We start from the raw sequence: 13,117 nt of genomic DNA on the forward strand, positions 1-13,117 counted from the left end.
GTTAGGCATGACACCACCAGAGGTCCTTTCACTAAAGCAGCCATCCTAAACAACTGAGCAAGCGAGCAGCAAGAAAACAATAAGAAGAGGGAAGAAAGCAGGCAACAGCCACTGCCTGTGTGAGGGCCCAGATGTCAGATTTAACAAGACTTCAAAGTAGCCCACAGAAATAGTTTAAAGAACTAAATGAAAACACAGTCAAAGAAGTAAAGGAAGATATAATGGCAATGTCTTCCGAGAGTATTGACCAAGAAGCAGAAATGATTAAAAAAAAAAAAATAACTAAATGGAAATTCTGAAGTTCAAAAGTACTGTAATTGAAATGAAAAATTCACTAGAGGAGCTCAACAGTAGATTTGAGCTGGAGAATTTGAAAGCAGATAATAGGGATGATGCAAGCCAAAGAACAGAGGAAGAAAGAAGGAGGCCCAGTGAGCAGAGCCTGAGGGAAGTGGTATCATGATGTCCACAATGTGTGCATGGTGCAGGAGGAGACCAGAAGAAAGAACAAGTGTTTGAAGATAGCTTGGCTGAAAACTACTCAAATTTCATAAAAATCATTGTACATCTAAGAAGCTCCATGTATTTCCATTACTAACAAACAGATTCACATCCAGACATATAGTAAAAGTGCTGAAAGCCAAAATTAAAAATGTCTGCTCTGTAAAAAAAAAAAAACTCTGTTAAAGAAGATGATAAGACGGTTCAGTGACTGGGAGAAAATGTTTGCAAATCACAAATCTAAGAAAGGACTTGTATCTAGAATATACAGAGAGCTTAACTCAAAAGTAAATCAATACCCTGATTACAAAATGGGCAAAAGCCCTGAACAGACTCTTCACAAAATGGTGTGGTTGTAGTTAGGTGCCATCGAATCAAGTTGACCCTACACACAACAGAAGAAAACCCTGCCTGGTGCTGCACCAGCCTCACAACCCTTGCTCTGCTTGAGCCCACTGTTGCAGCCACTGTGTCAGTTCATCTTGTTGAAGGTGTTCCCTTCTTTGCTGACCCTCTACCTTACCAGGCATGATGTCCTTCTCCAGGGACTGGTCCCTCTTGATAACATGACCAAAGTACGAAAGTCTGGCCATTCTCACTTCTAAGGAACATTCTGGCTATATTTCTACCAAGACAGATTTATTCATTTTTCTGGCAGTCTATGGGATATTCAGTATTCGTCACCAACACCACAATTTAAATGCTTTAGTTCTTCTGCCTTCCAATTTCTTGGCATAAAGGAGTGAGCACCTCCAGCACTGGATCCATTTGTTGATACACCTCAGTGGATATTCCATCTATTCCTGGAGGCTTGCTTTTTACCAGTACCTACCCTGGGGCAATCTACTTTCGTAGTGATACTGCCTCGGAAACCCAAGGAGGGGTCGCGATGAGTCAGGTCTGACTCGATGGCACATAACAACAACAACAACAACCCTGCAGCTTGGACGTCTTCCTTCAATGCTGTCAGTTCTTGCTCATATATGCTACCACCTGAAACGGTGGAAGGTTGACCAGTTATTTTTGGTACAGTGACTCTATGGATTCCTTCCATCTTCTTTTGATGCTTCCTGCATCAGTCATATTTTGCCCATAGAATCCTTCAATATTGCAACTCGAGGCTTGAATTTTTTTCCTCAGTTCTTTCAGTTTGAGAAATCCCAAGCCTGTTCTTCTCTTTTGCTTTTCTAACTCCAGGTCTTTGACATTTCATTATGATACTTTACTTTGTCTTGAGCCACCCATTGAAATCTTCTGTTCAGCTCTTTTATCTTGTCATTTCTTCCATTTGCTTTAGCTAACCAGAAGGTTCAAACCCACCAGCCACTCCTTGGAAGGAAGGTTGGACAGCCTACTTCCGTAGTGATAACACCTCAGAAACCCAAGGAGGGGTCGCTATGAGTCAGATCCGACTCCACGGCGGTGGTTGCATCGTTATGTTGCATTCACGAGCAAGTTTCAGAGTCTCTTCTGACATCCATTTTGATCTTTTCTTCCTTTCCTGTCTTTTTAATGACCTTTTGATTTCTTCAGGTATGATGTCCTTGATGTCATTCCGCAACTTGTTTTGGTCTTCAGCCATTGGTGTTCAGTTCATCAAATCTGTTCTTCAGATGTTCTCTAAATTCAGGTGGGATATAATCAGTCATATTTTGGCTCTTGTGGACTTTTTTTTTATTTTATTTTTATTGTGATTTGGGTGAAAGGCTACAGAGCAAATTAATTTTCATACAACATTTCATACACATTTTGTTTCATGACATTGACTGTAATCTGCACAATGTAACAGCTCTCTTTCTGCTTCCTCCCTGTAGTTACCTCTTTCCTGTGTCCTTCTTGCCTATGCATTCCTGCCCCCTCAGCTATCTTCCTGTGCAAACACTGCCCTTCTGTTCTCCCATGATTGATCATTCTAAGGAGTGTATCTACCTGATGCAAATATTCACCCCATATGCCTGTCTGTTGTTTGGCTGGAAGCCATGAAAGTGAGTTTAGTTCCAGACCTGAAGGGTAACTAGGGGCCATGGTCTCAGGGTCTCACCAGGCTCTTCATCTTGGACTTGTTTTAATTTCCTTCTGCTTCACCTTAAACTTGCATGTGAGCAATTAACGGTTTGTTCCTCAGTTGGCCCTGGGCCTCATTCAGACTGATGATGTTGAACTTCAACTTCATCTCTTTCCACAGATGTAGTTGATTTGATCCCTATGTATTCTGTCTGGCAGAGTCTATGTGTATAGTTGCCATTTATGTTGTTGAAGAAAGGTATTTGCAATGAATAAGTCAGTGGGTCTTACAGCATTCTATCATGGTATCTCTGGTGTCATTTCTGTCACCAAGGCCATATTTTCTAACTACTGATGCTACTTCTTTGTTTCCAATTTTTGCATTCTAATCACCAGTAATTATCAACATCTCAATTGCAAGTTTGGTCAATTTCAGATGCAGAAGTTGGTAAAAATCTTGAATTTCTTCGTCTTTAGCTTTAGTGTTTGGTGTATAAATTTGAATAATAGTAGTATTAACTGGTCTTCCTTGTAGGTGCATGGATATTATCCTATCACTCACAACATTGTACTTCAGGATAGATGTTGAAATGTCCTTTTTTGGTAATGAATGTGAGACCATCCCTCTTAAGTTTATCTTCCTGATGTGATAGACCATATGTTTGTGTGATTTAAAATGGCTAATACCAGGCCATTTCAGCTCACTAATGCCTAGAGTATTGATCTTGATGTGTTCCATTTAATTTCTGACAACTTCTAATTTTCTTAGATTCATAGTTTATACATTCAACATTTTGATTATTAATGGATGTTTGCAGCTGTTTCTTCCCATTTTTAGTTATCCCCATCAGCAAATGAAGGTCCTGAAAGCTTTATTCCATTTATGTCATTAAGGTTGATGGAACTTTTTTTTTTTTCCTCTTTTTAAATTTTTATTGTGATTTGGGTGAAAGTTGCAGAGCAAATTCATTTCCCATATAGAAGTTCATATACGTTTTGTCTCATAATATTGACTGCAGTTCCCCACAGTGTAACAGCTCTCTTCCCACTTCCTCCCTGTAGTTACCTCTTCCTTGTGTCCGTCTGTCCCATGCACTCACACCCCCCAAGCTGTCTCCCTGTGCGAACACTACCCTTCTGTTCTCCCGTGATCGATTACTCCATGTAGTATATCTACTTGATGTAAATGTTCAGCTCCTGTGCCTGTTTGTTATTTGGCTAGAAGCCACAGGAGTGAGTTTAATTCCAGACCTGAAAGGTAACTAGGGACCATAGTCTTAGGGGTCTCACCAGACTTTTTCAGACCAGCAAACCCGGTCTTTGTTTTTATGATTTTGACTTTTGTTCCACATTGTTCTTCCACTCTATCAAAGATCTCTTGCACCAATCCTCCTCTGAGTGGTTGACAGTGGTTAACAGCTGGGCACCATCTAGTTCTTCTGGTCTCTTGGTCATACTGGCTAAGGATTGCATGGTCTACCAGTCCCTTGGACTAATTGTCTCCATGTGTCTTTGGTTTTCTTCATTCGTCTTTTGCTGTGGATGAAGAGAGACCCATCGTTGCATCTAGATGGCCACTTGCAAGCTCTTAAGACCCCTGTCGCTATTCACCAAAGTAGGATGTAGAACAATGCTTTTGTGTAGTATGTTATGCCAGTTGAGCTTGATGTCCCCTGTGACCATGGTCCCGAGCCCAGAGGTCCAACTACTCACTCCCTCTAGGTAGTTGGCTGTAGCAAGGTCAACTCTAGTTTGAGGAGGCTCTTCCTCAGTTGTGTGTTGAGTGCTTTCTGACCTGAGGGGCTTGTCTCCCGGCATTATATCGGACAGTGTTTCAGGGCTGCTCATCCAGTTTTCCAGTAGTGTCAGACAGTGTCTCACTGCTATTCATAAGGCTTTCACTGGCCACTTTTTCAGAAGTGGATGGCCCTGTATTCTTTCCAGTCTGTCTAGGCTGGAAGTTCTGCTGAAACCTGTCCACCACGGGTGACACTGCTGGTATCTGAAATACTAGTGGCATAACCTCCAGCCTCCCAGCAACACGCAAGCCTTCATAGTATGACAAACTGACAGATGAGTGGTGGATTTGTGTGAGATTCCTTGTACACTGGATTTATATTAGTCGTCTTATCTTATGCTTCCCTCATTCCTGGTTTATTCTTTGTTTGCTGCCTTCTTTCTGTCACTGGTGCTTGTCTTCCAGCTTCTGTTCTTCTGTACCTCGCTGCTGTGGGGACCGTGTGCCCCACTTGCTCTAGTGGTTGTTCTAGCTTCTTGTACTTGCACTTGGCCTCTCACACGTGTGTCCGGCTTCTCACACGTGTGCCTGGCCTCTTGCATACACGCCCAGATTCTCGCACACACACCTAGCTTACAAGCTCACACGCTGTCAGGCATCTGTCTTCCCACCCCTCACATACATGGGAGGACCTCAGGACACTTTAGACCTTACTGCTAACCCCTGACATACATGCTGTTGTTTTGTCTGTTGTTCCAGTTGTACCTTTTTTTTTTTAGGTCCAACAAATTAGGTGGTATACAGTCGGTCTTGGTTCAGGTTTATGGTCACACTTAATGTCCCTTTCCCTGCAGTCGGAGACAACATGTCCACGGTGTGAGTCCCCTTCAGTGTTTGCTGTGTGTCCACATATGTATTCTGGTGGACAGATGCCTGGTGGCTGTTGTTCATACTGTAGGCACTATTCTGTGTGTCTGCATGTGTGTTTTGCTTTTGGCAAAGAATACTGAAACTCCCATGGACTGCCAGAAGAACTAGCAAATCTGTCCAGGAAGAAGTGCAGCTGGAGCCAGCAAGCGTGAAGAAATGTTTGCAATCATCAGCCATTAGAGAGAGGCAAATCAAAACAACCACGAGATACCATCTCACCATAGCACTAGTGGCAAAGTTCAAGACAGACAATAACAAATGCCAGTGAGGGTGTGGGGAGATTGGAAGTTTCATACACTGCTGGTGGGACTGTAACATGATATAGCTACTATGGAAATTAATATGGCAATTCCTTAAAAAGTTGAAAATAGAAATGCCATTTGACCCAGCAGTCCCACTTCTATGAATATATCCTAAAGAAGTGAGAGACAGGACACAAACAGATATATGCACATCCATGTTCATTGCAGCACTATTCACAATAGCAAAGAGATGGAAACAACCTAAGTGCCTATCAGTCGAGGAATGGATAAGCATATGGTGGTGCATAAACACAATGGAATACTATGCAACCCTGAAGAATAATGTAGAATCTTCAAAACTTCGCATAGCATGGATGAACTTAGAGGAAATTATGCTGAGTGAAAGTCAGTCACAGAAGGACAAATAATGTTTTAGTCTACTGTTGTAAAAAGTCAAGGAAAAGTTTATACATGGAGGAAACTTTCTTTGTTGGTTGCCAGGGATGGGAGGGGAGGGGAGGCTAAATTCCTAGATATGTTGGAAATAAATATGTGTGTACGTAGAAACCAAACATTTGTTGTTGTTGTTGTTGTTGTTATGTACTGTCGAGTCGAACCCTATTCATAGTGACCCCTGCTTGGGTTTCCAAGGCAGTATCACTACGGAAGTAGATTGCCCCATCTTCCTTCCGAGGAGTGGCTGGTGAGTTTGAACCACCAGCCTTCTGGTTAGCAGTCAAGTGCCTGAGACACTATGCTACCAAAGATTATTAGTGGTTACCAAAGGTTGGAGGGGAAGCTTTTGTTACGGGACATTGAGTTTTTGCTAATGGTGGTGGAATATGTTGGAAAAGAGTAGCGATAGGGTGACACAACATGAAAAATGTCATCAGTGTCCCTGAGCTGTAAATGAGGAAGTTGTTATGTTGGCAGAAGTCTTGTTGTGTATGTTTTCACCACTATAAAAGTAAAAAAAAAAACTGCAACTGGAATGCTTCTTGGAAGCAAAAATGGCCAGACTTCATCTCACCTACTGCGAAAAGGGCAAGGAGGCCACATGTTCTGACCTCTGATCCCACAAGAGGAAGACAGAATCACCATCAATAGCCCAAGGCCTGTTCCTGCGAGGCCAGACATGCTGCCTCCCTCCAGCCCTTTCTCCAACCGTTCCTCCCAGAGCACCCACCACCTCTTTCCTGGGTTCGATAATTCTCTGTAGTGGCCACACAGAGCTCACAGATTATGGGGTTTATTAGGGAAGCACCAGGCTACAATTCAAGTTCAGAAAAAAACGCTCAGTTTCTCTCTCAGCCCACCATCTCTCAGCCAAGTCTCAGTCTCTCCCCCAGCAGTGCATGTCCCTCGGCGTCTTACTCAGCAATGTGTGTCTCTTGCGTCTCTTTCCCAGCAGCACGTGTCTCTCTCAGGAGCACGTGTCTCTTTCAGCAGCACATCTTCCTCAGCCAGCAGTCAGAGTTCTGCCTCTAGGAGGCCTCCTTTTGAGCCCGGCAGAGTGGCCAAACTAGCCAAACTAGCCAATCACAGCATCAGAACTCTAAGCACCTGAGAGAGTGGGAACCTCCCAGAACATTGTTTTGTGCCACTGCCAACAGAAATACTCCAGGTAGACAACCTTAGCAATCAGGAGCTCCTCAATTGCTCATAGCAAATCCCACCTTGGAATTTACAAAGACTTATGGGTAGAAGAGCCACACTAAGTAATTTACTACACTGCACCTACTTTGGTCATGTTGTCAGAAGGGACCATTCTCTGGAGAAGGATCCCATGCTTGGTAAGGTGGAGGGTCAGCCATAAAGAGGAGGCCCTCAACAAGGTGGATGGACACAGTAGCTGTGGGCTCAGGCACAGCCGGGATTGCAAGGCTGGCATAGGACTGGGCAGTATTTCGTTCCGTTATACATGGGGTCACTATGAATCAGATCCGACTTGACGGCACCTAACAACAACAACAACAGTCTAACAGGGTTTCATTCTACTTGGATCAATCATCAGTGTCCACGGAAGCAGCAGTGAAGAACTCAAACAACATGTAGCATTGGGCACACCTTCCTTTTTAGAATTTTAACATGCAAAGATGTCACTATAACAACTAAGGTGCGTCTGACCCAAGCCATGGCTTTTCAGTTGGTTGTTTCCTATGCATGCGGAAGCTGGCCAGTGAAAGAAGGAGACCGAAGGGGAGTGGTTGTGTCCGAATGTTGAGTGCATCGTGGATGCCAGAACAGACAGATTGGTCTGGGAAGACACCGCCAGAATGCCCCTGAGAAGCGAGGATGGCAGGACTTTGGCTTGCTTACTTTGGACGCCTCATTGGGAAAGACCAATTGCCCAGAAGGGGCATCGTGTTTGATAAAGTAGAGTGTCGGTGAGAAACGAGGGGAGCCCTCAGTGAGACAGAGTGACATCATAGCCGCAGCAATGGAATCCAGCATGTCTTCTGACAGTGGGTGCATGCCCATGCCCTGGGTGGACCGTATCCTCCCCTCTGGGGCTTTCCTCGCTGAGATGGATGTGAGATGTGGGACGCTTTTCAATTCATCCCCTAGTCACAGCTGCTGGGTGGGGAGCCCTGAGCTGGCCCTTTCTCTTTGAATCGTGGCTTCTTTCAGTTGTTGTCTTCTATCTGGGAGTGCCCGGCCCAGGACATTGGGAGAGACATGTGCCATCATTGGTCCTGCTAGGCAGGGTCCCCTGTGACCCTGAACTGTGTGCACATGCAGACATTCCAAGATCTCTGCCTCAACTTCTCTCCAGGCTCCTTTTACCCAATATGGCACATTCCCCCGAGTCCTGCCCGTTGGCCATCAGCAGCATTGCTCCAGGTGCTCCAGATACCACATGAACCCTCGGCAGGAACGTTTGCTTCTGTGTTTCCATGGGTGTGTGTGTTCACCCCATGCGTCTGACATCCCGTGTGGTGTGGGGGCACAGGAGTCTCATGTGACAGGGTGGGTAGCTCTGGGAGGGTTGGTGGACAGACCTTACATCCTTCAGAGTCTCGTCCGTGGGCCCTGGTTTCCTGGAACGAGGTTCAGTGGGCCCTGGTCCAGTTAGATGTCTCTCCCTTGGTTGGTCCTCTGTGAATGAGCACAGACGCACCCCATTGCTGCCAGGACATTCTCATGTGGTGGCGTCCTTTCTCCTTCACTTCCATGGTCCACGTTCACTTTGTCTTCTAGGAATGCCTGGGAACTCGCTTAGTTGATGGCACCCCTTCCTGTTGGCAGTGCTGTCAGCCATGTGTTCTTTTGATTGTCTTTTCTGTCACCTGAGGAGTTTGGGGCCTGAGGGAGGCAGGCCTGGGTGCAGCTGGCCACGTGACATGGCAATGCTGTGTTAGGACCAGGAGGAGGGTGCCCCAGGGAGCAGGAGGGGGTGGGATGTGTCACGTCGCCACGACGTTTCCTGCTCTGATTAGACTTTCCTCCCCAGAGTGGGCCTGTCAGGCTATTTGTACCATACAAACGGCGCAAGAAGGAAAATGAGATGCCCACGACCCCGGTCAAGAAGGATTCTCCTAAAAACATCACACTGCTCCCAGCTACGGCTGCCACTACCTGTGAGTCCCAGTGAAAGGCATCCTGTCTTCGCCCAGGGCACACCCACACACCTTGGTCGGGTGCCCTCAGCCCGGCCCCTCGGCACGTTGGCCTGTGGGTATCTCAGCTGAGAGGACGCATCCTCCATCTCCCTTCCTCTAACGACCACCTCTGTGTGTGTCTCGCGTTTTGGCACCTGCTGGCTGCAGGCCTCCCTGACCTCTGCGCTGCCAGCTCCCCTGAGCACGGGGAGGCATCTGATGTGTCCTTGGCTATCCCTGGGGCATGGCCTGTGAGTGTCTGCTGTAAACTGTGCTAGTGAACCAGACGTGGGCTGCCGGAAGCTGCTGCTCCCAGGAGACCCGGCTCCCACTAGCCCCAGGCCGCTCCTGAGAAGGTCACCAGGCCCAGGCCCCTGCTGTCAGGACCCCTGCTGTAGCATGCTTTCCAGCTGTACTGTGGTCTGTACACCTCACAGCCGTCTAGAAAGGGGGCCAGCTGGAGGGAATCTGCTTTTAGTTCTTAGTCACAGATGAGTGAAGATGGGACGGGTGGAGACGGTGTGGGGAACGGTTTAGGAAGGAGTCTTCGGTAGATGCTGTGAGTCTGGTTTTTTGCACTTAGAGAGATTTCTCTCGTAAGTGCCGCTGGCCCTCTCACTCCTACTATGTAGTGGGTGCAGGCAGGGCCCCAGCGTGGTGATGCTAGCAGTGGGTGCATCCTCTCGCTGCCAGCCAGGAGGGGACTGTGCAGACAGGCCTCCAGTGTGGCACCACCAGGGCTTGGGCTGAGACAGCCACCAAGATTAGGACATTCCCTGTCATTTAAACTGCAAAATTTACCTTCAAGTACTTAAAATTTTATTTTTTCTTTTCTGACTTGGCGTTGTTCAAAATTCAAAATATGGGGGAAAAGATCAGTGGGCACAAGGTGGAAACCACCTTCCCCCCACCCTGTCGTCTGGCTCCTTCCTCGTAGGCAGTGTGGCTGCCAGCCTCATGGGTCTCTCCTGAGGAGGTATTTGTCCTTATGTGGGGAACAGGTGGCAGTGCCCTGTGTTCCCTGGTCCACCTTTTCTGCAGCCATGTGAGGGTCAGCGGGTGGTCAGATGGACTCCTGTGTCATGAGTCCCCTCAGGCCCTGGCTCCTCCGTGAGTTGAGTTCTGCTTTCCAGTCACCGTGACCCCCTCAGGCCAGATCACTACCTCTGGTGCGCTGACCTTCGACCGGGCATCCACTGTGGAGGCCACGGCTGTCATATCAGAGAGTCCAGCCCAGGGCGACGTCTTCGCTGGAGCCACAGGCAAGTGGTCCTTGTGTGCGCCTGAGAAGCCCCACACCAGGGTTGTGTGTGGTAGTGAGGGAGTTGGCTGTGGGGCAGGTCACCCGTGTGTTAGGGGCATGTCTACAGGTTGCTGAAGTGGGTATCAGTGGGGCTGGGCATGGGAAGAAGAGGCCTTGGGTGGGTTGAGTGAGTTGTAGTGAGGTCTGGAGATGTAATGAGGGTGAGGGGTGCTGTTCACCTGGAAAAGAGGCCTAGGCACTGGGTCATGGTGTTGCGAGTCTATGAAGGTCGGCTCAGATGGTGCCATGAGTCTACAAGCGTGGGCTCAGAGAGCCGAGGGGCTGGGGCCGAGTCTATGAGGGTGGGCTCAGAGAGCCGAGGGGCTGGGCCCAGGGCCCGCATCTCAGGCAGCACAGCCAGCCTCTGGGGGTGAGAGGGCGCATGGGCCACGCACTGTGGACTCCCAAGTGGACTGAGGCTCCTGGCCCTGCAGCCCTCCACGGGCTGCACACCCACCAAGTTCTCCCTCTCACCTTGTTCTGCGTATCAGTCCCTCCTGAGTCACCTCAGCAGGTGACAGGGTGTCAGTGCTCACCCTCACCCCACCATTGTCCTCTTGGCAATGGTGTCACCATCCTGGGAGGGGCACAGCTAGAGCCAGGGTCCCCCTAGCCCTACCTGTCTTGAGTTTACCTCCTAAACCCTTGTCTGCATAGAGACCGTCCCCTCCCTTCCCTTCCGGCCAGACCCCACTTCAGTCTTCCTGTCCCTGACTCTGGACAGCACCACGCCCTCCTCTCTCCACATGCTGCCGTTAGACGGTGCTGTGGGTTGAAGGTGGTGCCTTCACCACCACTGGCTGTGTGGCTGTGGACCAGTCACTCAGAAGCCTGTGCCTGACTCCCTCGTCTGTAACGGGCCACAGGGCAGCACGAAGCTGTGCTGAGGCTGCACTGTGGCCGCCACCTAGGGAACCGTTCACCAATGTGCTGTCCCTACTGCCCTCTGGCTCCAGTGGCCGAGCTGAACAGCCAGGACGGAGACTCTTTTTTTAACATGATTTGGATGAAAGTTTACAGAGCAAATTCATTTTCTGTTCAACACTTGAACATACACATTTTCTTTCGTGACGTTGACTGCAATCCCCATAATGTAACAGCTCTCTTCCCACTTCCTCCCTGTGGTTACTTCTTCCCTGTGTCCTTCCCTCCCATGTACCCCTGCCCCCCAGACTGTCTCCCTGTGCAAATACTGCCCTTCTGATCTTCCACCGTTGATTGTTCTAAGAAGTACACCTACCTGGTGTAATTGTTCACCTGGTTAAAAACAAAACACCTCACTGCCGTGGAGTTGGTTCTGACTCATAGTGACCCCTTCTTGACTTTCCAAGGTGGTATCTCTACAGAAGTAGCTCACCCAGTCTTCCTTCCGAGGAGTGGCTGATAGGTTTGAACTGCCAGCCTTCTGGTTAGCGGTCAAATGCCTTAGGCACTGCGCCACCAGTTCACCTAGTAGGCCTATCTATTGTTGGACTGGAAGCCACAGGAGTGAGTTCAATTCTAGGCCTAAAGCGTAACTAAGGGCCATAGTCTTGGGGTTTTGTCAGTCTCCATCAGATCAGAAAGCCTGGTCTCTTTTAAGAAGAAATACCTGCTCTCTAGCCCTATAGGGAGTTAGGTGGCCATGGCCGCAGACTAGTGCTGTGCAGTAGAAGTACATGTGAGCCACAGGGCCACTGTAAGTGTCGTAGGCGCTGTATCTCACACAGCAAGAAGAAATAGGGGAACTTGCTCTGTGATGTGTTTTTCTCACCTGAAGGTCCTACACACTGTCCTTTCAACACCTCAGACTCATTGTGTTACACGGGCCGGCACAACCTCAGACCACAGGAGGTGGTCACGAGGCTGTCTGTCCCTTCTCATCCAACAGTGCAAGAAGCAGGCGTGCAGCCCCCATGCAGGGTCAGCCACCCAGAGCCCCACTACCCTGGCTATCAGGACAGCTGTCAGATGGCGCCGTTCCCAGAAGCTGCCTTGCCCACGTCTCATCCCAAGATAGGTAAGTTTGAAGAGTTCCCTGCACGTGCAGGCTGTTACTCTCAGACCCACTCCTCGTGGAAGGGTCTGTGAGTGAAGCAGGCCTCAGTTGGGGCTTATGATGCATTAGGTAGGGGCCAGCCTGTCATTCCAGTTTTGTTGGCACACGGCCACGCCTGTTTGCTTACGTGCTGTCTCTGGCTGCTTTGGCAGCATCGCAGAGCTGAGCAGCCCAACCCGTAGCAGGAGAAGGGACTGCCCCTGCCCTGGGCAGCAAGGTCAGTCCCTTTCATGATTCTGTTTCCAGTTATTGCACAAATGTGGTAGGTAACCCTAACATTAAAGAGTCTTGAGAATTATGCCATTTTATTGTTTGTCCCTCACAGAAATCTGATACGTATACAATGTACATTTTTTTAAGAATTCAGACAGGTAGAATGGGACCTTCTAAAAATTAAATTTTTATGTGCTTCCAAAGACTTCTCCAAAAGAGTCAAAAGAGACCCTACAGATTGGGAAAAAATATTTGGCAATGACATATCTGACAAGGGACTTATCTCTAGAATTTATAGAAAACTCCAACACCTCAATAACAAAAAGACAGATAATCCGATTAAAAAATGGGCAGAAGACATGATAGACACTTCACCAAAGAGGATATTCAGTGGCCAACAAACATACGAAGAAATGCTCATGATCATTAGCCTTCAGAGAGTTGCAAATCAAAACAACAGTGAGATACCATCTTGCCCCAGCACTAGTAGCAAAGTTCAACAAGACAGAAAATAACAAATGCTGGTGAGGATGGGGAGAGATTGGG

General features: G+C 47.9%; 1 protein-coding gene across 1 annotated transcript in view; it reads left to right on the top strand.

The window, feature by feature from the left end:
• Positions 1 to 13,117, top strand: part of DEAF1 (DEAF1 transcription factor) — a gene marked incomplete at its 5' end in the record, with an annotated part of 75,297 nt that overhangs the window by 30,619 nt on the left and 31,561 nt on the right. The window contains 3 exons of the mRNA XM_007949301.2: positions 8,870 to 8,996; positions 10,151 to 10,279; positions 12,191 to 12,319. Coding sequence (XP_007947492.2) covers positions 8,870 to 8,996; positions 10,151 to 10,279; positions 12,191 to 12,319 — 385 coding nt within the window. The remainder of the gene's footprint in view (positions 1 to 8,869; positions 8,997 to 10,150; positions 10,280 to 12,190; positions 12,320 to 13,117) is intronic.

Source organism: Orycteropus afer, unplaced genomic scaffold (assembly GCF_000298275.1).
Source record: "Orycteropus afer afer isolate SDZICR_OR568_19922 unplaced genomic scaffold, OryAfe1.0 scaffold00244, whole genome shotgun sequence".
NCBI classification, from domain to species: Eukaryota; Metazoa; Chordata; class Mammalia; order Tubulidentata; family Orycteropodidae; genus Orycteropus; species Orycteropus afer.